General features: G+C 44.3%; 1 protein-coding gene across 19 annotated transcripts in view; it reads right to left on the reverse strand.

Annotated features, from left to right (window-relative positions):
• Positions 1-27,219, reverse strand: part of LPP (LIM domain containing preferred translocation partner in lipoma) — a 321,563-nt gene that overhangs the window by 180,808 nt on the left and 113,536 nt on the right. For all 19 annotated transcript variants that reach the window (XM_031603428.2, XM_090147412.1, XM_031603427.2 and 16 more), the window contains one exon: positions 1,234-1,343. In XM_031603428.2, coding sequence (XP_031459288.2) covers positions 1,234-1,343 — 110 coding nt within the window. The remainder of the gene's footprint in view (positions 1-1,233; positions 1,344-27,219) is intronic.

The following is a 27,219-nucleotide window of genomic DNA, read 5'->3' on the forward strand; positions in this document are numbered from 1 at the left end:
TAGGTTTCCTCTCTGAAAATCCCCTGGGCTGTGGCAGGCCCTGGGGAAGCAGGGAGGCAGCAGGGTCACTTCCCAGCGCCTGGCTCCCCAAGGACTTCTTGGAGAGATGGAGACATGGCAATACTTGTTGGGGAATTGCTTCATTCCCCCAAGGCTGGCAAAAGCCATGCTTCTCACATGGCTCACGTCCCATGGTCACAGCCCTTCCTGGCAGTGGGGAACATAATTGCCTTTAACCCCTTCTTTCTGCAAGGATGCTTCCAATGCTGAACCCATAGCAGGAACAAGCTTGGAAGTTGTGAAAGCATCTGAACACTTTGCTACAGGCAAGAGATCACAGGAAGCTCATGCTTTCTTTTTACAGAGGCATAGTGTGGATGAATCAACTCTGCAGTGTCAGGAACAAAGTCTCTTGGACCCTGTTCAGTGTCTGCCCACTTGCCTGCTCTCAGGCTCACCTCCATCAAGAGGTGAAACAGATCTCCTCCCTCCCTAGTGTTCATTCCTCAGACATATTTTAGGTTGGCAGCCACAGCCTTCTTTTTGCTCAGCTAACAAACTAAACTCTTCTGGTCTCCAGTGACAAGATCTCAACTCCTTGCTCCTGGATCACCCTGACCACCAGTCTCTGTGGTCTGAACACAGCTTTCCTGACTTAGAACAGCAGGACCAGCACGCCAGGTGAGCCTGTGATGTCCACACAATGGTGTCCAAGCCTTTCCATCCACACAGCACATGCCATCACATCTTAGAAGTTTTGCTTTCATCCACATGGCCAATCTAGAAGATCCAACCCAGCAAAAGCAGGGTCTCAATAACATCACTGGAGTTTGAGCCAGGGATTATTTGCTTCATTTAATTTTAGGCATCTAAACAAAGCACTTTTAGGATCAGATTACTGCCCTAAAGTCTCTCCACAGTCAGTGGAAGGAGATGGTCCTTCCAAAAAACAATTCATTCTGGGAAGGTTTCACTCCCATCCACTATCACAAGGGCAGAATGCAATTAGTTTTCTAATTCAAGCCGGATGGGAAAAATCCTTTAATAGCCCAGTAAGTTTTGAATGGAAATATTCCCTACTTGGGAAACAGAACTTCCTAATGCTGACTTGATTGTTCCTGACACGTCGTTTCAAACCACAGCACTTTGCCACTTTGTTTTATTACCATATGTTTATTTTCACAACCCTTTTGAATCAGTTCTGCACTCCCAATAAAATTCTTGTCTTCTTACCTGCACGTTGAAAGCAACGTCATCCAGAGGGGGCGGTGGGGGAAAGGCACCTTGTGATGTGATATTCCCGAGGTCATCAACAGGAGGCGGAGGTGGAGGAAGGAAGTCTCCTAGGAGAGAGAATCGAGAGAACTTAGGCTTATCACAGAGCACCAGCATTTTCCCACATCATTTCAGAGCATCTCTCTGCTGCCCAGAGGGAAAGCTGGTACATAGAGAAGGGCAAGGGGGATGGACCAGTTCCTTGGTGCCTGGACCCCGAAGTGGCTCGTGAAATACTCACAGCTCTGCCTCTATGGCAGTCAACACATCATTTGACCACAACCTACAGCTGTTCCCCTCACTGCTGCAGGAGATGGCTATGATGGCTCAGTAACATTTGCAGATTACTTAGCGGTCCTCAGAGCCCAGCAGAACCACAGGTGACTTGCCACATTGTCTGAAGGCAGTAGCATGCAGCTGCACTCACCAAAGCTCACATCTCATTTAAAGCTGCTGTAGGTGGCTGAAGAACTTGGACTGATGAATACCCCACATCCAGCGGAGTCCTCCACGGGATCCATCCTGCAATGGATCCCACCCAATTCACTCCCCTCCTCTGCTAGATGACACCAGCACTTTTGGTCATTAAGACTACCAGATGCTGACTGCAAGCAAGGACTCCTGGCTGGAGAGGACACCCAGAGGGCTGGCCATGGAGAACCAAGCACAGTTCCAACTAGTTTAACAGCAGCCGGAGCCATGAGAGCCAATGTCCTCTTTTCTGTCATGGAGCCTAAGAGACCTTTGTGTTTCATCAGCTTAAAAATGAAGTTCCGCAGCCTCCTGCATCTCTGCTGCTGGCAAGCAGCCACGCTCTTTGCGTTTCCCTTTCCTATAGGGACATCACAGCTTCACATAACAAACTGCTGGGAAATTCACAGGCTCTTCTCAGTGACAACAGCCAAGTAAGTGGTGGGCCAGTTTGCAAACTCAGAAGCACCCATCTGTTTGAACCCCGAGGAGGACTTTCACGTGGGACTGATGTATAAAATATCTCCACTACAAATTTGCTTTGTCTTAAAGTTCTGAAAGTGCAGATGCAAATACAAAACAGCACACTGTGAAGCCAGGAAAGACCTCTCCTACAGAGTTTCAGAGCAGCATGGGCAGCAGGACAGCAGGCTCTGAAAGCACCTCCCAGAGATGGAACTCAGGGAGCTTGCCATTAGCACTGGATTTGGCTCCTGGGGAGGCAGCTACTTCTAATTTGGACCACTTTGGTATATTTTTATTCCTTCTCATAAAGCTTTATGTTGCAAGCAGAGCCGTTTACTGCAGGTTCTCCTGTGCACATTTGCAACAGAAGTTTAAGGTAAGTGAATCAAAATGTGGTATTTCATGTGTCTTGGCGTTGTGGCTTTTGGAGGGTTTTAACCCTTTCTGTGAGGAAACACGGGCTCCCTGTTAACCCTCCACATCCTGATGCAGCATTTTCCTGCCTCCCATTGGATCCCCAGCATCATCCCCAGTGACCAAGCAGCAGTTCCAAGCCCCTGCTCTGGATAGGGCTGCCAAGAAGGATTGTTGGATGCATGGGGCTGAGCTCCACAGAGCATGGGCACCAGCAGCACCTTCCAGCTCTTTGCCATGGGAAGCAGGATGGGTTGCAGCCCTGGAAAGCTTTTCAGTTCTATTTCAAACCTCCCGAATGCATGAGATCTCTGAAAGGCATCAACTCCCTCTAGGACTTTCAGGCATCTTATTTCCCAGGAAATCAATTTCTTCCCAGTTTTAAGTGAGCATGGCAAGAACAACAGCCCACACCAAAACCTTTGGAATCCCTAAGAAAGTAATGTCCTAAATACAGATGCACCAAGACAGTTTGAAAACAACACATTGAAAACTAATTTAAGACAACCATGTTGCTCCAATACACAAAACCCTATGAAACCTACTGGCTTGTGAAATTACAGAGTTCAAGACTGATTTATGAAAAAAAAAAAAAAAGCACAATGACATCTGCAGTATCTCCTCTTTGCTCTATAATTAATCCAGCCTTTTATTTCAAATCATATGAAATACAATACGGAGTAAAAACAAAGGAATAAATATTCTGAAATGATTTTCTTCAGTGTTTCATGCTAAAAATGCTGCGATGCTGGAACGCTAAGTAAACTTTTTTCCTTTGCTTTGAAAATGAACCTTCAGCAAACTAATGTGATTTTGCAAACAAATTCAACTCCAGCGGATGTGCACTTCCCCGAGAAGACACTTTAGATGATGTTTCATCTGTTAGCCCCAGCTCCAAAGCCAAAGACTCATCTTCCTGCCAAGCCCTGCCAAGCCACGCTCTTCATTAGAACCCTTCAGTATCCTAAAGCAAAATAGGTAGAGATTCTCTCTAGGTAGAGAACGGGGTGAAGGGGATGAGATAGGGGAAAGGGCAGGGTTTGTGCGTAAACAGAAGGCTGAGAGGGAAAACAACAACTGCTGTAACAAATTCAAAACAAATATCATTTTGCCCCTTTGGACGGGCTGTGGCTCCCAAAGGAAAAAATATTGGCAAGATCTTTCAGAAAAAGAGCAAAAGGACAGAAACAAAGAGAAGAGCCCTTTTTCAGAGCTTGGAAGACAACTCTTTCCTTGGAGCAGGAGGCAGCTGGCTGTCCGCACCCCAGCCCTGCGGCTGGCTCTGCTCCCCTAAAAGGCGGCCGGGAAGGTTTCAGGCTTGGGAGTAGAAAGCAGATGTGTGATGAACTGGGGGGACCTTGCAGATGTTTGGCCTTTTCCTGGTCCTCTATGAACAGACGGACTTTTCTCCCTCACAGCTTCAGTTATTTATCCTGCCACCGCACTCCCTTCTTTCCCACACGCAGCCATGGGACCCATTGAACTCAAAGAGAAACTTCTCTCAAACTGAAGAAGGAAAGCTGTTACTGTATTATTATTGGCATCACTGTGAATCTCCCTCAGGCAGAGAAAGAAGCATCCAAAGACCATAAAACTTGGGTCCTGAACAGTGCAGTGTTAGATGACATGTGGAAGAAACAGGTCTTCATTTCAGGAAGGAAAGGAGAAAAAATCTTGAAGAAAGCTCATGCTCCATCTCAGTGGCGTTACAGAATTCTAGAATCATTAAGGGTGGAAAAGACCTCAAGGATCACCTAGGTCAACTGTCTGTCTACCACCAATACTGCCCACTGCCCACATTCCTCAGAGCCACATCTCCATGGTTCCTGTACACCTCCAGGGTCAGTGACCCCACCACCTCCCTGGGCAGCCTGTGCCAGTGCATCACCACTCTTTCGCAGAAGAAATATTCCCTAATATCCAACCTGAACATCCCCTGGCACAACTTGAGGCCCATCCCTCTCATTCTATTGCTGTTACCTGGGAGAAGAGCCTGACCCCCACCTCGCCACAACCTCCTGTCAGGGAGTTGGAGAGGGATAAGATCTCCCCCTGACAGCCTATGTCCCCACAGAGCATCTCAAGTACATCATTGCTTTCTATCCTCAAGCCCTTCCAGAACCCACCATGTGGAATCCCTGGGCAAGAGGTCGTCCGCTGGTCTGCGTGGAAAATTTCACTATCACAGTATAGAACTAAATATTTGTTCAAAGCTTTACTAGAGACTATGCGAGCACATGACTGAACGGAAACTCATAAACTTTTACCGCTGTCTGCCTGATGCCCTCTGGGTATCCGTGCCAGCTGAGAAAAACACCCTGTCCGATGCAGCAAGCACCTTTCTCACTCAGAGGCAAACCTCTCAGTACCTCAGCACACGGGGTTTTGTGCATGATCAGACATCGTTGCCTTAAGTCTTTGTTTTCAGGGAGATGCATCTGCCAGTCGGCAAACGGATTGCAGCACAGTCATTGCTTCCCCCATTGACTGACACAGTTGTTTAGACATCAAGATTTGCAACTCTGAAACTTCTAAACACAAAGATGATCTCACATGTTCAGTAAGAAGAGATTGTTTGGGGGGAAAACCCTCGGAAACACAAAATAGCAAAACATCATATTTTTCACTGAAACAATAACTTAATGACATCTGTCAACCAACAAAACAGGGCTCACATTGGTGCTCTCAGATCTCTGACATCTGAAGAAGATTGCCCAGATGGTTTTCATTTTTCTTCCTCCAAACGAAAACAACCCTTTATCATCATTGCTGACTCTGAGGACAGTTCAGAATTGGTTTGAATCACCTGAACAACCAAGCTCTCTCCTGGAGTCAGAGAGCAGAGCACAAACAGTGATGGAGCAGCCCCCACTGACGTGTTTCTCTTCTGATCCAAACAGACTGCCTTCTGGAAAGCACTGAGCAGACACAGTCATTTTCCATTGCCTGGTCAAGTATTTAACTTCTCCTGCAGAAAACCAACGGTAGCAATTTGTGGGTGATCCCTGGTAAAATGATTAACATTTACACTTAGAACCTAATTCATCTAGCACTGGGCTGAAATCCCTTTGACTGAGCTCACCTGGAATTCCTCCCCACACCCACAACAACCACTGTAAAATCCTGCAGCATACTGACCTATCCCAAAGTGCTCCTGAAAACTTCATCCTGCAGAAGTGACACTGCTCAAGAGTTCAGTGTAGGCTGGTGACTCTCAGGTATGAACATGCAACCCACTTTGCATCCTCTCACTCATTACACTGCCCATAATGACTGTTTTCCTGTAACACCTTTATTTAACACCTATCACAGTTAAAATGATGCTTTGTGCCAGCGGGTCCTTTGTGAGATCATGATCACTGATACCACATCAGTGCAGGTCAAGCCATGACGCACCAGCTACACAACTGACCTGTACACACACCACAATCATGGGCCATCCTTAAAATAAAGCCAATCCAAAGCACTGTTTTGAACTACCACTTTCTTACCCATCGCTAATTCTATCACTTGAACTACTTTTGTTAATCAGCTGCTGTATTAATAAGCAGGGGGGAGAAAAAAAAGAAGAAAAAAAACACCCCCCACCAGCTAATCTTACTCTCAGCATTAAAAAACGAATACTGAATCTGTCACGTAGTTGCACTAAAAATTTACTTCACCACCTGCAAGCTGAAATATTGCTTTTATGGATTTATATTGTATTAAAAGGTCACTGGCTGTTTAAGTCTTAAACAGTTTTAATCATTCTAAAAGTCTCTTAACGGTAAGAAAAGGAAGCTCAGAACAAACAGCAGCAGGGATTCTAATTAAAAGGGCCAATTCATCTAATTTTATTTGGGGTTAATTATTCAGGATTCACTCTCTGATGTGTAAGGAATAGCAATTAGTAATTTTAGTGATTTGAGGAACATTGGAGGTGTAATCAGTTAAAATGAGTGAGTGTTTACAACACAAGATGTTGAATTAGTTTCTCCCAGCTGGAGAACAGGAACATTAGTCCCCTACAGTTCAGGACTATGAATCGCAGTCCTGCTTAAAATATTCTCTTTAAATAAAAAAAAAAAAACACACGCCAACAATCGTCTGCTAATTTTGTTTACTACACGGTAAGTCAATCAGCTACGTGTACTGCAGTGGCTCACGTTCCTCACCTCAACCTCCATCCCATCACCCAACTGCCCAACCCTCGGGATGAGCCAGAACCAAAAATCCCCGGCATTCCTCCCATCTGCACCACTTCAGTGCGGCTATCAGCCTCCCGTCACGCAGCCCTTTACTACAGCTTGCTGAGATAATGAAAAGAAGCAGCCTGTGAAACTTTCGAATGTTAATTAACTTCTGTGTTTAAATATACAGAGGAAAAATGACCGTGCGATTAACTCAAAACCTCCAGGTACAATTCCTCCTACGAACTCAAACCCAAAATAGCTCTGCTGGAATCGCTCTGGATTTCTTCCAGCCACGCTGGAGCCAGAAAAAGTCACTAGAGCTTGCAGGTGGGGACAGAGGAGCGCATGGACAAGTGCCAGCACGGAGATCCAAACACGGCCATGCTGATGTTTGGATCTGAGTGGAGACAGCAGCTCCAAAGCTGTTTTTTCCACATCTCAGAGGTAACTGGGGTTTATCAGCATCACATCCTCCAATGGGACTGGAGTTGGAGCCCTGGGCATTGCCTGGAAGGTTTCAAATTAACATGGCCACTACGAGACATGGAGCTACAGCAAGCCTTCAAACCACTCAGCTTTTATCAAGCAACTTCATTTAGCATGAACAGGTGCTGTTTTTAGTGTCCTGCATGCTGCCTTTTCACCCCTGCTCAGGTCACCGGTGGGGAAAATCCCCCCCCCCTTCTCTGGTTCACGTTAGAACTCATTGACCTCCCTCGCAAATACCCACAAAGGCAGTAATTAGTTCACAAATAGGAAACGAGGGCTCAGTTCCCCAACTTATGCAAAACCTCAGCCGCTTCGCCACGCTGGATGCCCATTGTGAAAACATCACTTATTTGATGTGGTTGTGCTCTTCCTTGGCTTGTCCACGAACCCTGCCCAGCAAAAGGCGAGTGATGTCCCACAGCCTCTGTGCTCCCAGTGCCCATGGAGTTGGGAAGAAGCTGGTTAGCACTCCTCCATCCACATCCTACACAGTGATCTTACAGCATGCAGCACTAAGTATCTGTAACATATAACATCTATACAAAGCTGCTTTTTGGTTCTTCTACGTATTTTTTCTGGATGATTGTAGTGATGAAGCATTTTAACTAATATCTCATGCCAACCACTCCGCAATAGAGATATTTTGCTCACCTCAACCCCATGTCTTCCGAACCCCATGCAAATGAAGCCATTCTGCTCCCACTCAGATGTCGTTAACACCCAGCAGATATCCCTGTCACACTGCTATCTGTCTGGAGAAAAGGTCTGCTAGCATCAGAGACCAGCTCCAAGGAAAATAAACCCATCCTTTGCTAAAGCTTACTGAGTCACTGCAAGAAACAGCCCATGGCATCTTAATACTGTGGTCAGTTTTGGACAGATATCAGGTTAGATATTAGGAAAAAATTCTTCTCCAAAAGAGTGGTGAGGCACTGGCACAGGCTGCCCAGGGAGGGCATCTCTACTGTCCCTGGAAATGTCAAGAACCTTGGAGATGTGGCATTGAGGGGCATGATTAGTGGGCATGATGGAGATAGGCTGACGTTGGACTTGATCTTAGTGGTTTTTCCAACCTTAACAATTCTATGATTCTATGAAAATGCTAATTAGAATCTAAGGTAGAATAGAGGGAAGAAGTATAGCCATAGGATTAATTGAGAAGGATTAAGCACCACACTTTGCTACAGATTCAGGATTTTAGACACATCAACCTCACCGTGCCACGAGCATGCACAGCCTTCCTCTGCCTTCCCTCACCAAGTGCATTTGGAAACAGAGAGCTTGACTTGGTCTCTGCAGCAATTAGTATGATGAGACCCCACTTTGAGCTGCAGCTGCTCAGGTCAAATAAACAGGGGCAAAAACAGTTCCAAATGATTTTTAAAAATGACAGAAAACAGCCTGCTGAGATGGAAAGATTTCAACACAAACAACTGGAAATATGCTGGAAATCAGGACATCTAAGTCAGAAGAGCAAACCCCATCCTCAGAAGAGAATCACACTGCATTCCTACACACATCCTCTGCTTCCAAAGAACAAAAGCTCCATGAAGCAGCTCAGCAAGAGAAGCGTGCTACTACTCAGAACAAAACCGAAAATGGTTATCTGTTTGTTTATTAGATTATGGTGTTAAACTCATTTGTTCATCGCTAAGAGCTCCTGACGAGAGTAGACACAGGCATTTATTTACTAAAGGAGGCTGTTGTGAAGGAGTCCTAAAAATGAGTTACATCACTGGATGTAGATTGCTTTCTCTCTGGCTGTTGTGGCATGGTACAACTAAAACAAATTTTGGTTTTCGTCACAAAGCACCATAGGTCATGATAGAAGCAGCCAAGGAAGATGGGGCCAGCACCCTTTCTTGTCACCAACCAAGCCCTCCCTCTGCCAAGTGATTACATACAAAACACTGCGCTGATCAAGAAAACGACCTCCCAGAGCTCCTGACTACAAAATGACTTCCTCCAGAAGCTACAGCTAACAGATTTTAAACAATCTCAGACTTATCTTTGCTTCTAATTGTTTTTGTTTTGTTGTTTGTTGTTTTCCCACTTTGGGGGTAAATTGAAATCTGAACAGTCAGAGGAAACACGGCGTGCTGCTGCCTTGGCTTGAATGTCAGAGCCAGCAGTGGTCCATGCTGCACAACATCTGGAAGGCCTGGATCCATCCTGCCAGCCGAGCATGCAATGGAGAGAGACAACAAAATCCTTGCTGCAGCTGGAGCATCTCATTCCATGGTGGGGTCCACCTTCCTGCAAGGCATCCTCTTCTCACAGCCTGCTGGCTGCCTTGGTAAATTGGAACAGAACCACCCAGAGGAAAAATGCACATAAAGCTCTCATAGATTAACTGGACAAGAAAATGTAAGCTGATTTCCAAACTGGCTCCTGCAGTTCCTCCCCTCCATATATAGTTCTTAGAAACATCCACACTTCCAGGCTAAAGCAGAACACGGGTCTTTATCAGATATGTCACTGTTTCCAGCAATATGAACAGCACGGGCTTTCTTTCTTTCTTCTGTTGCAATTAGTCAGTGCTATTGGGAAGAAGAAAAGCTATCTAGATTTTCTTCATGCTGTAGTTTTCTTTCTCGTTCACCAAGTATAATGATTGAATATAAAATTATATCCTTAATCCTTGAAGATTACTCAAGATAAAATCAAATGTTGGACAAACATAATTCATTTCTGTTCTCTTCTTTCCAAGTACCTAATGCTCAAAAGCTCCATATCTAAATACAGATTTGTGTTTCTTATAAATACATAGATTCACATCGATATTTACATATTGTGGCAGTGGTCTTTGTGGAGAAGTTTGGTTCCTTTTGCTCCTATGTCTGTAAACATCACACATCTAGCAAGATCAGAGAAAAGAAATGGGATTATGGCAAAACAAAAAATAATGGAGGTATCAGGAGATGCTTTACATCTTCTCTACAGTGCTTTTGAATAGCATGGAAAGCAGAAGGGAAAAGATGATACAGGCTCTCTTCCGCGAGGTGAACTTCACCCTAAAAGACTGATCCACAAGCTTTCCTGACCAATGAACATTAACCAATACTTCAAAGTTATTATATACATTTATACGTGCAGTTATCATCACTTTCTAAGCAGAAATGCTTTAAAATTTACAACTTTTGCATAATTCAGCAAAGTAACCGAGCTTCCCTTACATTGGCCTCCTGGCAGCACAGAGACCCCTAGTTAGGAAACAACTTGCTGAGCTGACTTTTTAAGTAATTATGTTTTCTATAGCCCAAAACACCAAGTACCCCCTTAACCCACTCTACTCCTTATAAGTACCTGTACTGGTTTTGGGGAAAACACATCTCTCATCTTACACTCCCTACAAAGATGATCATGATATTGCAGTTATTTGAACTTCTGACCATTCTGAGAAAGCAGTCAATTCAACAAGCAGTTTTGCTGTGACTGTGCTGAGCATAAGGTGCCTCCCTTTCAGACAACAAGTCCTAGGGTCTAGCAGCAGCCCAAGGAAACAGCAGAAACCAAAAAGGGGCCCGTGCAGTGTAACACACCACACTAAAAGCAGGGTCAATTATCTGGTGGAGAGAAACCTGGGTGAGATTAATTTCAGCTTGAGTTAAAACTTTTATCTATAACCAACGCTACAGAAAATGAATTACTGAAATATTTGTGGATGTTGTTAAAGGGAAAAATGTGGAAGAAAATTAAAATCTTCTGCACAGATTGTGGTTTTCTTGGAAAGGCCAGAGATTGTATTCTTGTAGAAAATGTTGTGGGGAAAAAAAAAAAAGAAGGGAGAAAAAAAAAAGATAAGCTGTAGTAACACACTGCTCAAGCTTCAAGGTTGGACTTCTGGAATCTCCACTCTGAGGTTCAGTTTTCCCTCAAAGCTGCAACAACTCTGGACAAAGAACTAAATTGAGTTAGGTTAGGAATTTCTCACGATTTTCTTTCTATCCCAGTCTTACTGCAGGAAAGCACAAATCCATTCTTTTTCAGATTGATGACTGATCTTCATTCCAAATCCCCATTCCAGAATTAGTAACCTCTAAGAAAACAATTAAAATGGATATACTGTTTGAGTGTGTGCTCAGGGAGCAAGAGAAGAGTCATCCAAAGTGACTGTCTTACAGCTTCATGTAGTTCTTTCAGAAGCTCTGTCCTAGAGGAATTAAATAATCATAGTTGGGCTTCTTTGATGAAAGACACCCAAGTGAATACCATCTTATTTAATGAGAAAACAGAACATTTAGGTACTGGGTCTGTAAAGAAAACATGAAATAATCAAAAACACACCTAAGAATGATCTGAAATCAGCCAATATTAATCTACAGAATGGGCGTATTTTGAATTTGAAAACACTGACATAACAAAGCTTTAAAATCCAATACCACATCTAGGCAAAGTTCAGATGTGGCTGTTGAAGATCATGTAAGAAACAGTGCTCCCTGTTTTCAAGAAACTGATGGATTTACTCTAAACCCTTATCAGGTCACATATATATCACGTCATGTCATGGTGATTAGCATCTCTCTTGATTAAAATCTTTAATTCCGGTGGATTTAGATGGCTGCTTTGAGAGCCATCAGATGAGAGCCTGAGGCTGGATGTGAGCACCAGCACAGAACAGCAAGCTGCGATCTCAGCGTTGATATCTACCCGAGCTTTTGGAAACGCTGCAGCTAAGATCACCTGGCCAAGATGGGAAAACTAAGGTGTGCGTGAGGTCAGCCAGCAAAATTTTCCAAAGCAATAGTTCTGCACTTATCAGGAGAAAGAAGATAAAATCTACTTTGCCTCCCCTTTGCTATATATTTAACAGTTGCAAGAGAAAAAATCAGATGACTGCTTAAAGCTTGGGATGATGCATGCCATCTTCAAGCTATTCTTGAGTGAAATGTTTAATGTTTCATGTGGTTTGGAAATGGCTTAAATTCCCTGCTGAATTTTTCATGCCCGTACACAATTTAGTCTTTATCAAAAATTCTCCTTCAATTATGTACTCTGCAGAAAATGCAGAAATTCTTCTGAAGGATTCTGAGTGACGCAGTCAGTTGCATTCGTACAGCTTCTTTTTTTCTCCCCTTTTTTTTTTTGCTTGCTGCTTTTCCTCTGGGGTTTGCACAAAATATCTTTCCTCAGATACACCCAGTGCAGCTATCTGCACTTCACCATTTGTGCTAATCACAGAAAATCACCACCACTTTTTCTCTCCATGCCTATATTTTAATTGAGGAGAATGGGAAGACAGAAGAGCACTGAAGAGGGGAGGAAAGGTTGCAAACTTCTGTACAGACCCTGCATTTCAGCACGACACAGAGGGTATTATAAGACAGTTTTGTGCAATAAGACATCCCCATGAAATCATAGCCGCCCTCCAGTGCCCTGTGTGCCAAGCAGTACGTGCTAAAAGCACCAACTCGGGTTGTTTTGTCCTCTGAACACCTCCACTTTGCTGAGCCTACATCCCCCCGGCTTCCAGAAATATTAATATAAGTCACATGCAAATATTATGTTAAAGAAACTATCCCCATATTTCTATTTCTGGAGATTCTTCTTAAACAAAAAGCTTCCCTAAAATACGGGAACAGGACCTATATTATCACTTCATAAAAGAAATACAATTCTAGGCTTCGAAAATCGTGAGTAAACAGTTCAGACTTCCTTTTATACTGTAAGATTTCCTTCCCATAAGATGCAAGATATATTGCCTCAAGGGGAAAGCAGCTTTAAGAAGAGGAAGCTATGTGTGCCAGAATTGTTCTCTTCCATTATTTGCAACATCCTTTCTCCCTCCAATTGTTTTAATAGTTCTGGTCACCAAAGTACCTGCAGCAAAACACCAAACCCCTCAGCACAGCATCTCTCTGCCAAGATCCCCAAACAACCACTGCTCCTCCTGAATCTCACACAACATGCTTTCTGCACACATTCCCTGTAAAGTTCTGGTAGGAAAATGGCTTTGCTAATAGGCTTCCCTATATATAATAGTTCCCACCGGAACAACACTTGAGGAATGGATGTCTCACCAGTCATCTCCCACTTACATGTATTTTTGAGGAACTTTGTTGAATAGAAGGGGAGGGGAAAAAAAAAAAAAAAGAAGGAAGAGAACACATTTAGTAATAACCAGTTTCAAAGCATGAAAAGAACAAACGTGGTGTCTGAAGTCCCTACATGTGACTCAGAGAAATGCTGTTCTACTTGCACGTGCTAACATGCAACACAGACTCAGTTACGCACATAGGTTCAATTGCAGGCTTAAATGGGACGTCCCATGGGGCCTTACAAAGCATGTATCAAATTGGGCACTTGTAAATGCTTTGCTAGGCAAAACGATCAGTTTACGTACTTTCCCCAAAGCCTCTGCTGAAATGAGGTTGAATGGCTGCACTGGTTCATCCCTGGAGATCCCCAGTTCTTCCCCAAAGCATTCATTTACTGGGATTTCACTCTTGCACATTCAGCTGTGGAGAATCAGTATGGGTGTCATGGGTTGGACTGGAATAGAGTTAATTTTCTCCATGCTGGCTCATATGATCCCATGCTTTAGATTTTTGATGAGAATACTACAGATAAGACAGCAATGTTTCAGCTGTTGCAGAGCGGTGCTTGCACAGAGCCAGAGACCTTTCTGCTTTTTGAGGGACACGAGTTAATGGGCATGGTGGAGGCAGGTTGATGACTGAACTAGATGATCTTAATGGTCCTTTCCAACCTTTATAATACTATGATTCTCATGCTGCCCTGCCAGAGAGGAGCTGGGGATGCACAATGAACTGGAGGAGACACAGCCAGGACACCAACCCAGACTGACCAAAGGGATGTCTCACATCTTGCAGTGTCATGCTCAGCAGTAAAAGCTGGGAGAAAGGAGGAGGAAGGGAGAACATACAGAGCAACAACAATTGTCTTGACCTCCAGGAAGGAGAAACTGGGACCCCAAAATCTGCCTGCTAGAAATGACAGCATTACCAGAGGTGATAACAGGACCACAGATTCCCTCCACTGACCCACTCCATGCACCCCAGCAGGGTACCAGCCATCTCTGCAATTTCTCTTAAATTCTCCTATAAGAGGAATAATTGCTCCAAATCCAAGGAGAGGAGAATCCAGGGTTCCCCCAAAACAAAAATGACTTCATTTCAGACAATAGGAATCTGCTGCTAGAAGGCCTGAATGGAGTTGCTAAAATAAGCAAATATTCCCAGTCTTTCTGCATTCCCTCCCTGAAGTGAAATGATCAAGAGGATTAATTTTAGAGTATGCACAGTTTTAATGCGTAAAAACTCAAGCTGCATCTTAGCTTTTAAGCAAAGACCAGATGGAAAGTCTATCATTAGAAATGCCAAAGGGAGAACACACTCAAAGTTCGCTCCAGGATGGAAAGGTCATTTCTAGTCATCCTTGTTTTAAACGTTCTCAGAAGCACTCAAGCTTTTGTAATAACATGGTTTTCTTTCAGTTTATCAACTTGATTTCCTTAAAAAAAAAACAAAAACAAAAAAAAAACCTCCAGAAGAAAACAAAAACCACCAAACAATACAAAAGACAGAATCTTTAAAGGAAGGTGCCAACTCTCTTTTTTTTCATCTACACAGCAAAAAAAATGTTAAATGTTTAATGAATTACTGTTTAGATGACGAGAAATGCCACAAAGACGATCTGTTGATCCCAGACAGGGTTGTTTACTTAGAGCTTCTCGGGGAGACTGACGACACGATCGTCAGCAGGCAGCGTGGCAATGAAGCTCGAGAAGATGTGTATGGTTCATCAAGTCCCAGTGTTGATGAAGAACGTGTCAAACTGATGGGATACAGACCAAGTTTCACCAATGGGCTCAATGCAATAACCTAAAGCCTCAGCATCAAGTATATTCCATCTGGCAGATGTAAATACACTAGATGATGTATATCGTAACTACGACTGCTTGCAAGATCTGAGAATCCCAGTGAGGAGCAGGCAATGTGTTCAGAGGAATTTATTCTCAGAAGATGTGGTGAGGCACTGGCACAGACCACCATGGGATGTGGCGGAGTCACCATCCCTGGAGGTGTTCAAGAACCGTGGAGTTGTGGTACTAAAGAACATGGGTTAGAGGGCCATGTTGGTGTTAGGTGGACAGTAGGACTAAATGATCTTAAGAGGTCTTTTCCAACCTTAATGATTCTGTGAACATACTGGTGCTAAAGATGTCTCCTTAGCTCCAGTGGCTGACAAGTAACAAGGAGGAGGAGGCAAAACTGTGATCCCTGATTCTCATCTGAGTCATTAGGACAGCCTGACGATAAGCGCTCAGAGCTTTACTCCAGCTGCTCACTCACACCAGAGCTACAAACACACAGCTTCAGCTGAGACATCACTAGCCACTAGTCTCCACTTGCCAGCTCTGAAACAATTTTTCCCCCATAAAGATAAGCCCACAGCTGAAGTACATCTGTGCCCCAGTGCAGATAAACCCCAAGAAGAACTGGAACTGGCAAAGCTGAAGTGTTTTTCCCTTGAAGGCAGTGCCTTTTTTCAGCTGTACAGGGCCAATCCTGACAAGAAGAATCTGGCTACAGTTAATTTGTCTCTGTGCATAAATAACAAACTTAGTTGCAAGATCCAGACAGCTGCATTTATAGAAAACCACTCGGAGGAGCCATTGCTGACCAAACTTTGCAGCAATTGGATTGCACAAGTGCCTGAGTGAAACATCACCTGCAGCATTGCTGAGCAAGAGACAATAAAACAAACACAAGACTGGGTTCTCAAATACAATGCTAAAATTTTGGGGCTCACAAAGAAATGCTTTGTTATTTATCAGTCATTTGCAAACAGCAATTATTCAGTATAAAATAATTAACACAGGGGAAGCACAGAATGCTCCAAGATCTCTTCAGAAACCTATTTAAAACACACTCCCCATTTTAATCATTTACGACTTGCATTAGAGAAGAAAACAAAAAGGTAGGAAATTTGAGGTGATCAAACCTTCCCTCATCCCCACAAATACACATTCTCTGCCTTCCGATAGACTTGACTAATCATTTTTCTAAGTAGCCAAAAGGTTTTGCAATTAAATGCTTATTTATATGAGAAGCATCTTTCTGCTGTCTCTGATGCCTCATGAGTTTTATGGCTCCTCTCAAAGAGCTTTCAATGCTCTGGGCATGACAAAGCCAAAACTGCTACAAGAGAAAGCTCCATCCCAGTGACAGACCGAGTTCCCGGAACCTTCATCACCACGCACAGCAAGAAAGGAGGAGAAAAATAAATGAGAAAGGGGGACTTTGACAGCTAAGATCAGAGCCACTTTGCTGGGCAAATTTGGTAGCAAAACATCTCTGGATGCAGTGTGAACTGAGCATACTAGGGCAGGTACACAGGCATTAAATAAATGGAGCCTCACAATTCCCTTCCAGAAGACCCATGTTTGCGGTGACAACTCAGCTTTCGGCTGCCAAAATGTGACCTTTAGGCCCTGACATTTAGGCCCCGGTTTTCTAACTTGTATTCCCTCCGCCTCCAGTTTCACAGGTGGAATTCATGGCACTTCAGCTTCCAAACAGTTGGCGGTGTACACCAAACACTAGGCTGTGCCTTATCTGACTAGTTCTTAAAATGGAATATTCTTGCTCTGGAGACCGATGCCGTGCCATGTCGGTCACTCAACTTACAAGAGGTGCTGGACATGCTGTATCTCTGGGGAAAATCAAAGTGACAGCCGAAAGCTTATCTCTCAAAATAGTCACCGTGCTGCTACATTTTTCTCTTTTATTTATTTCCCCCACCACGGTTACACAACACATTCCTGATGGGGCAAAAAGGATAATTAGCAAGAGCTTTTAGACACATGCAAGCAGGCACAGCCAAGCTTGAGAGTAAGCACTATCATCACATGAGAAGTGAGAAGATTATAGTCTTCCCATCTGAGGAATAATAGGGAAAATGGACCCACCATTAGTTTGTCTCAGGAACGCATCAGGAAAGCACCAAATACACAGAAGGGAAGTGCAATGGTTCAGCAGTTATTTAAGAAGCCCGACAGTGATTGTAGGGAAGAAGAGCTCAGCTGTAATCATGCATCACAGCTCTCACCTTGCATTCTCTGTCTGGCCAACAAGGGCAGTTTACAGGCCTGGAGAAGTATTTTAAATATCGGAGTTTTCAGGATTAGCCAAAGCAATCATTTCCTCTAAAAGACTTTTGTCCCTAATGAGGAAAGTGAGCAACCCAACAAAACTTAGAGATACGATGGCTTGAGACCCACCACTCTAATCTCCTGCTGCTGAGGGGTCATTTCCCCCTACCAAGGGACATGTCTTGCTCCTGCAAATGCAGGCTGATGTGCTAGAAGAAGTCAGTCAAGCATTCCCACATCACAAATCCAACAGCCTTTTCTGCTGTAGAGGAGGATTACAGGCTTACATTCTGCAGGACCACTGTTGGCAGGGAAAATGGGATCAAATGAATTTAATCCAAACTTAAAGCATAAGAATAAGGAGCCTCATTGAATGGATTAAGCAGGAGACTAACATACTGTAACACCTCATACATTACCTGTTACGACTGTGTGGTCTCATATCCATGTTGACAGCGGAAGAGATGCAGGCCAGCTGTGATTTTACCTGGGTCATGCTTTTTTCATGTGTTCCCTCATCTATATAAATTCATTTTTACGTAAGACAGCTGTGTCAAACCTGAGCTCCCAATGCAATTTTCCTTCTGCACTTGCAGAATGAATTCAGGCCCTTCTTTCCCTTGGGCACGACACAAGGAATTACAAAGTGGCTTGGTTTGTGCCCAAATGGAGCACGAAAAATCGGTGCAAACAGTGGTGTCAAAAAGCACAAGAAGTCAATTACAAAATCAAGATCTATGAGAATCTCAGTCCCCAAACAGTGAAGGGTGGTTATCAGGAACATTTTATCTGTTTGTCACCTGAGGGCATTTGATGAGCCCGTTACTGAGATGAAGCACCATTTACCACGAGTTTCGAGGCCTACAATGCGCTTCATCCTCCACCAGGTCTCCACGCCTTCACCTCTGATGGGACATAAGGGTAAGCCTAAACAATAGGGAGTCAGTTTTCAAGGAGTTTAATTGCACAGCAGATCTGAAAGCCAATAGAGAATTAATCATTTTGCAGAAGTTGAGCTCTCCGCCTGCAGGGCTGCTTGGCTGTGTTGAGGAAGTGCATGGTGTTGACTTCCCAAACCAGTCACTGTTGTAAGCCCCGGGTGGTATTTATAGAGTTGGGGGAAAATTTCCAGGAAATAACGTTTACTGGCACTCCCAAAAATAGCAAAGAAAACTCTTCAATTACTAAACTTTTAAGGAAGAAAGTCTTTCTTCTTCGTGACAAGACAGCAAAGTAGCAACCTCTATGATCTGCTTGTGAGCAGTTACAATTAATATTGTTCCTTATCTCACTTTTCCCTGACAGCAGTAGATGTTACTCCTAAGCTATTAATTCTGTACAGCTGCAAGGTTGCTTTTTTCTCCTTTCTCTCCTACTGATTACTTCCAGGATAAGATGCTGAAGTCAGCCCCATCTCAGTAAAACTTTAGCAATTCTCTCCTGGAACACGATACAACCCATAGGCTGAGCCAGAGCTCCCACACATGTACTTGAGCAAAGTCAGTACCAACGGCAGCACAACCAGATCTGTCCCAAACCATCACCTGACTGCCCAGGACTCTGATCTGGGGGAATGTTTGCAGTCTTCATCAAATTGCACCAGTCTGCAGGTTAACCCACACAGGGGTGAGCAGATCTCTCTGCACAACCTAGAGGTGCCTTGGGGTCAAAAAGCAGACAAAAGCATAGGAAAGGTACATAGTGGTGGCTGGATGAGTCACCATAGGTATCTGTTCTCTTCTACACAACAGCTTCTGTATGCCTCCAGGAATTAAGCCAGGATTTCTGAAACATTTTCTCCCTTCATTAGTTTTAATGATGCAACTGCAAAACTGGAAGAGATGTGACCATCTTAACCTTACCACTAAACACACACTGATTTATGCTGTTGCTTGGCAGGGCCAAGAAGGCCATCCCAGACACAGACCTCTCTCCCAGTGCAGTGGCATTTCCCATATACCCCATTTGGGAGGATGCAAATTAGCTGACCACAGAAGTGCAACCTTCTGGGGTAAAAAAATAAATAAAAATCTTTTAAAAGCACAAGATACGAATGCATGAGGTTCTCTCCATCCTGCAAGCACCCAATTTTATGACAACTACTGACCATGGGACCCTCAGTCCCAGCACTGCTGCTGGGATGGCACACAAACCATGACACCGACCCTACAAGTTTGTTTTGCACATGCCACTGTGGAGTCAGGTGATAGAGCAGCGTGCTTTGGCCAGCCCTGCCTTGGGAAGCACACAGAGCACTCCTGCAGAATAAGATGCTCCCATCAACTCCTGCCCGAGATGCGTCGATCTCCCTCTGCTGCCTCCTCCCTGCCATTGTTAAAGATAATACAAAAATCTGCTACTCATTTTTCCAAATCTCTCTGTTTCAGAGGCTTTTTCCCTTTGTTTTTCTGAGGCCAATTAAAAATAAAAGTTTACCAGGAAGATGAAAAAAAAAAAAAAAAAAAAAGTGCCTGATATCATTGGATTCAGCCTGTAAGGATCTCACACATAAAAGAATTATGTCCCTGAGCACTTTCCAGCAGACTTTCAGAAAATTTCATCTTTCTACTTCCCTGGCTGGATAGTCTGTTTGAGTAATTTTCTCTTTCTCCTGGGGTTGGTTGCTAAGAGACGCGCTATTACTTCTCTCTCTCTTATGACCCGATTACTATGATCAGCAAAGACAGCGTGCAGACAACAGCCTGACACGGCTCATACAAGAACATCGGGCTCGTTACAAAATGATGGACTGTATTAACACTCCGCAGCCCCTCCGCTCGCCGTGGCCTTTGCAGAGTCTCCAGGCACAACCGGGGGCTTTTACTTCCCCGGCTTCTGAAGTGCATGTTCAAACATTTTAAATCATTGCAGTGGGAAGGGAAAAGAATGGACTTTTACCTCCTGTGTTTTGCTGCCTGTCAGCCAGAGCAGTGTTAATGGACCTGTATTGAGAAATGCTCCTTTCCTTCCCCTAGCAGAGAAGTGGCTTGGGAACCATTATTATCCCTATTCACCCTCCTGCAAAAACTTTGCAAATACACGACGTGCTTTGGGTTGGCGCATTCCCTTAGACAACGGCACATTGTGAAGCTGACGTTGACACTTATGGGGCTGAGAGGTGACCCCGGCCTGTAAAGAGTGGAGCTGTATTGCTCTGGATGAGGAAAGCAGCAGGAAATGCTTCCACCAGAGGTGCACCGTGGTCTCAATGAAGGCACATAACTCCCAAAGTGCTCCCAGCATGTACTGAGATGGCTACAACCTGGCACTGTGCCTCTGCAGAGGGTTCCAACTGATGGGACTGCTGGGGAGTGGGCTGGGATGGGGGACTTGGAGCTCAGACTGGAAAAGCACGTTGAGAGGCAAAAAGCTGGGGACAACTACTGGTCCAAGGCTGGCTAGTATGGCACAGGATGTGGTCAGAGACCTCAAAGATCATCAGTCCTTCGCAAGGTTCATTAAACTGGTTTTATAGAGAGTAAATTTTAAACATTACTGAATCTAATTTACTTACCAGACTCTTTCCCTTCCCACCAGCCTGCCCCTATATCTAGAATAGCCATGAACAAATCCTTCACAGTTCCCTAACAGAAGTGGCCCAGACATCCAGGTCTCTCATCTTACAATTCCTTACCTCCATGGTATTTCCCATAAATTCAGTGCTCAACAGAAAAAAAACAAGCTGAGGTCTTACGTCAGCAAGATTTCTACCATGCTACGAAGGAAACCCTTTGTGCCAGGCTTCCCATTATGGTTTGGTCATGTCTAGACTAAACCAAAACCTTTCCTGAGTCACTGTCATCACACGAACTAGAGCGGGAGATGACCTATGAGTCTTTTGCTTAGTCCCCACTCCCAGGCAGCATTCTCCTTACTAAAACTGGGTCTCTGCACCATCTGCTCAGCACCCAGAGCAGCTGGAGGGAGATGGGTGCTTCCTGGCACAGAGCTGTGCCAAGGAATTGCTGGATGCGTAGCTCCAGCATTGCGCTCCACAGCTCCTGAAATAGTTTGGGTAAATCCCCAGTTCTTGTGCCAGCTTTTAGAGCACAACTGCTCTTCTGTGGCTAGGACCTTCCAACGTGCATGCTAGTTAACAAGAAAACAGAAAGGGAATTTTTAAGGTAGTGATGTCTATTAGGAACCAGACTGGACCTCTGCTCATCCCCTTCCGCATCAGCAGTCTCCTGGGGAGCTGGAGCTGCAGGACTCAGGGTCCTGCTCATGGACCCTCGGCTCTCACACCAACCCACCTTGGTGTGCTTTGCCAAAGGGATGAGCATGTCAGGCCTTGTATATTTAGTCTAAATTGTAATTGTGCAGTGTTTGCTGCCAGAAATGCCTGCTCTTTGGCCACAAGTACAGTTTCTGTGGCTTCAAGAGTTTCTCATTCATTCTTCTAACCTTTTATTAGACCAACCTGTAATATAATCCAATAGACATTTATTGGTTGCTCTGACTTAGCAGTACTCTGTCTGGCCGGGTAAAAAAAGCTTTAGTCAGGAAAAAGGAAAAATATACGTATAGTCCTTTATTATAACAGTTAACTTTCAGGGCATAAAAAAGCTGCATTAAGTGAGCAAAAAAAATAAAAAAAGTTACTTGACTGTTAACTATCATGTAACAATTGTTATTATTTAACAGACTGGCATCTGGAGGATGTTAAAATTTTAGATTAAAATAAAATGGACAAGTGCTGCTTGCTCGAATTCAAACTATTTCAGCATTAACACTGCTCTCTCACTTTGGGCACCACAGCCCTTTAGAACTATATAGAGAACGAACATTATCTTTTAAAAAGTAGGTTTGATATAGTCAATGACAGATGTTTGCAATCTGAGTTATAAAAAGATGGCTTCTTTCCAATCCAGTGTATGTCAGATCTGTCTTCTTTTTTTTTTTTTTCCCTTCCCTTTTTCGCCCTTTTGCTTTATTCTGCCCAAACTATTGTGGTTCACAGAACAGGCCACTGCAAAGATGAATCACTATTCAATGTTTGAAATAATGAAGTGGAAAAATTAAATATAGTATCTTGAAAGGACAGACAGGAGGAAAAGAAAGAGAGAAAAAAATAGGCATGGCAGAAAAAAAGAAAAATCTACCTGCTGAGGAGTAGTGTTTGCTTTATGATACCAAATAACAAAGAAAATACAAGCTCACTCACCAGAATGAAAAACGAGGCTGTGTATTACTTCAAGCAGTTCCCAAATAAGTGGCAATATGTTCCAAAGCCTCTGAAAGTTTAATATTTGTAATTCTAACAAAACATAGTCAGAATTGTTAATAAAACCTGGTGGCTTGATTTGACATTTTGAGAACTACAGATAAGTATACTGGTTCAATAACAGTCTTTATGCATCTCTTCTCTGTTGCATTTTTCCCAGTGCCATTATCAGAGGGGGTATTTCAAAAAAAGATAATGTTCATCCTGAGAGCAAAGCCAGGAGCACAGACCTCCTTGTTTGTCTCCGACAAAAAAAAAAACAAAACAACAAACCAACACAAAAGCAGACTCAGACACCACAGTCCAGCCCAAGCAGTAACTTCTGGTGGGATGAGCACAACCATAACAGCAGGGCCCACGCAGAGGTGCCTTACTGACACCTGCCATCAGGATAAGCCCTGAAATTGGTCACAGTGCTGCGGATACCCATCAGAACACTGTGCCTCCATTTAATTCTACACATAAGTGGTAAGAGAAGAACCAAGGCAAAGAGGCAGAAGCACACCAGAAAGGGATGCCTACATGAAGGGTCCCATTAAGCAGCATTGACATGTCACAAGCTATGGAGCACAGTTTCAGCACAGCTCGGCTTGTTCAGGGCAATTTAAACAAATAAGAACTAGCACTAGTTTCAAATTGGTTTCACTTGGCTCTTAACCATCAGGGAGGAGGATGTCATTAGAGAGAAATCAATGGAGGCTTCCGAAAGGCAGCTCCAAACTGGTTCTCAACAGCCCCCTGGTGAGGAACCTCCCCTTAGTGAGGGAGCCCCCACTTCCCACATGCTCTGCAGGCTCTGGGGCTCGGTTTGTCCTTTAAATGCTCTTGTAGAATGGGTAGCAAACCAAGAAGAGGCCTGGAACTTCAAGTTCATTTTCCCTGGCTGTATTCTGTAAGTGCCTGTGGATGATGCAGTTCTGACACTAATGAATAAAGCATTGCTTCATCTGCTTCACTTCGTTCAGCGCAAGAAACACATAGAAGAATGAGAGCAAGGATTTAGAAGGGCTTTAAAACTTTATAATGCTCATTTCAAAAAAGCTTTCTTTAAAAAACAAGCACCAACATGGGGGCTGTGCTTAGGCAGTCAGGATGATTTGCCACAGCAGCATTATTCCTCTTTATTCCCATAATGTTTTTCAGCTCTGCAAGCTCAATCCTTGATGGGAGCAGAAGACAGCCTGAGCATTTCTCAGCCTATTTTCTTGTCCTATCACTGAGATGCTGCCTTATCCCCAGAGCACCAATGATTTTATCAGCTGGTGGCAAAGCTGGATGCAGAGACCAGTAGGTCCTGCTGGAAACTCTCTGGGATGTGCAGGACCCAGTTCAGCCTCAAAACAACCAGATAACAACATATTCCCATGCTTTATGCAGGATGCAGCAGCAGTCTGCATGCACAGCTCACACCATGTGCAAGACAACTTGCTTTGCTTCTACTGCTTCTAAATCACATCATCTCCTGTTAGCTTGGCACTGAGCACACACAACACAGGGCACAGCTGACGCCCATCTCGCTGCTCCTGAGTGTGAACCTCCTGCCAAAGATGACCAAAAGGCAACAAAATGTCCCCAAGGCTCATGGGTGGCTCTAAGGAGAGCAGGTATGCCTCTGCCTTCCAGTAGCAGGGATTACTCTTGCCATGTTATGCAGCAGGCCTAGCAAAGATGACCAGAAAAAAGCAAAAAACCTGCAGAATCTCCCAAGTCAGTCTGAATTTATCCTTTCAGGGCTCTCATCCAAGTAATGAATAGACTCTGGAGCTGTTTAGCTTCTATGAACTGTCAAAGATTGCAGAACAGGGAACAGCACAGCTAAAACACTGAGTGTCTATTCCAATAAATCCATACCATGGCTTCAAAAATTAGACAGAGCTACCGATAGCAGCTGCTGTAAACAAAGCCCACTAGGTATGCCTGCCTACAAGATAAAACAAACAGCACGATAGCTCATGCTCCCAGTCCCTTACAGACACAGCAGAATAAAATTAGCTACTGCTCAGGAGCCTCCACACAGATGAAGAAAGAAAGGGCAGAGAGAGTCAGGACCTGGGAAACCTGCATCAGCCGGGTTCAAGTGAACACAGCGTGGTGTCAACTATGCAATCTTGCCCTGGAGCTAGCACTGATGCTGTGCCTGGCCCCACGAGTTGCAGCCCTCTCCTCCAACTAATGCAGATGGAAAGAAAAGATTTAAAACAAACAAACAAAAAAAACCCCACAAAACAAACAAACCTGTGAAGATCTCAAAGACCTGTGTATGAGCCTGCTGACATTCATCATGCCTGAAAGTGCTTCAAGGAAAGAAAGCAGAAGAGCTTGCTTTAATTCTCGACTCTTCAATTAGTTTCCATTATGGAAACTGGAGGAGGCTCAGGGGAGACCTTATTGCTCCCTCCAGCTCCCTGACAGGAGGTTGTGACGGAATGGGAGTTGGCTTCTGTTCCCAGGTAACAGTGATAGGATGAGAGGTGATGGCTTTAAGTTGCACCAGGGGAGGTTCAGGTTGGATATCAGGAAAAACTTCTCCAAAAGAGTTTTAGCACTGGCACAGGCTGCCCAGGGAGGTGAGGGCATCACAGTCCCTGGAGGTGTTCAAGAGCTTGGAGATGTGGTACTAACAAACACAGGTTAGTGGGCAGTTCTGGCAGCAAGTGGACAGTGGGACTAAGTGATCTAAAAGGTCTTTTCCAACCTTAACGATTTTATGATTGAATCCATTTTAACTATTTCTGCAGGTAGTATGTTCACCACGGTTGGCAATCACAAGGAAAAGGCATCATCAGCACTAACTAATATTGAATTTAGAAGGAGTCAAATGGCTAATTTTGCAAAGCTTGCCCTCAAAGCCTCTAAAGGGCTGACAAAGACAAATGCCCCAATGTTGTGCAATCCCATAAACGACACAGTTGTCATAGGAGGGATGTTGTCTGCACATCCTTTTGTGGCCAGGGTTTGGCACTGTGGTATATGTCTCAGGAATATGCTTCAGCAGGTGCCTATGAATGAAATATCATAGAATCATAGAAGAGCCTGAGTTAGAAGGGATTCACAGACATAGAATCATAATATCATTAGATTGAAAAAAACCCTCTAAGATCATCTAGTCCAACCATCAACCCACCCCCACAATGCCCTCTAACCCATGTCCTTCAGTGCCACATCTCCACAGTTCTTGAACACCTCCAGAGACGATCGAGTCCAACTGCTGGCTCCACAGAGGACAAGCCAAAATTCAAACCATATACTGTAAGAAAACAAGGGGCTTCATTTCTTTGACAGCAAAGGGCAACAGATGGAAGCCTTCACCCATGTTTCTCAGCCAGGTGGCATTTTTCATTCCAAGGTATAGATGCTCTATCAGCTGTTATGGCTTTGGTGATGCTCCTTCTTCAGTGCACTGTCCTCTTCACAAATCCACAGACTTTACTGTCACTTACTTCTCCTCCCCAGCAATGTGCCCACTGTGTCCTCTTTCTGGCTTTCTCTAGGTGTTCCCATCAGCCACAGCCCATAGGCTTGGTTTGCATAGCATGGTGCTACTCCTTGCACTGCTTTGTGTCCACAGGATTGTACTGGGAGAGGAGGGCAAGGGGGAAAGAGCTTCTGAGGTTATGAAAACCAGCTTGAAACTCAAAGGATGCAAACCAAAGACAAATCACACCACAAAGCCTGACACTCTCACTGCACTCAAGCCTTCCAATGACCCGAGGAGCTCCAAGTCAGGATTTTCTGAGCACCCGAGGCTGACAATAGACTTCAGTATGGTTTTGAAACCCCCTAGTTCTGGCCTCACAAGCCCTGGCAGCACCCCAGCAGCACTCATTTCAGAGTGCCTGCCAGCTCTCCTCCCCATGCCATGGAGCATGTGAGCTCCCGCCAGCACTGAAATACCAATTTTAGTGCAAAAACTGGAAAGCAGGAGAGAAATAATTGGGAGGGAAAAGAGGAAGGGCAATGCTTTTAAAGAAACTGGAAAAGGGCTTTCCGCTCTCTCTCTGCACTCTTAGCTCGATGCTCAGTGAAGGAGGGCCCACCTGAACTGACAGCACAGCTCTGCAGCCACCACCTGCTGTGCATATTGCTGGATGGGGTCTGCTGAGGAATGGGGGGAGGAAGCATGCAGTACTAAGCACACATGAGCACTGAGAGGGGAGCGAGAGGCGTGGACTGCCAGGACCCATGGCAGCATGATGTCTCACTCATCTCAGGACTCATCTTGCCTCAGCACAGACAGATGTTTTCCTGTCTGCAAGCACATCCAGGGATGCTCCATCAAAAAATCATCCTTCACCCCAATGCTCCCACCCAGTGGCTTTTTTAAAGCCACTGCTTGAATGTCTGGATACCGAATTTTCATTTCCAGCCTAGTTCATTTGCTGTTTCCTTCCCACAGACACTTTTTTTTTCTTGTACAAAACCACATTCCACTAGCTCAAACAGCTCTCCTCCATCTGTGGGGTAAATACGGAGCTGTGCAGGCCAGCAGGGATCACAGTGCTAAGACTTCCCAGGATTGAGTCCATGTTGAACAGCAGTGTTTGTACCCTTGGGTTGGACTTACTGAAAACAGACACCAGCAGTGACTCCTC

The sequence above is a fragment of the Phasianus colchicus genome, chromosome 10 (assembly GCF_987193195.1).
Source record: "Phasianus colchicus chromosome 10, bPhaCol1.hap1.1, whole genome shotgun sequence".
Lineage (NCBI taxonomy): Eukaryota > Metazoa > Chordata > Aves > Galliformes > Phasianidae > Phasianus > Phasianus colchicus.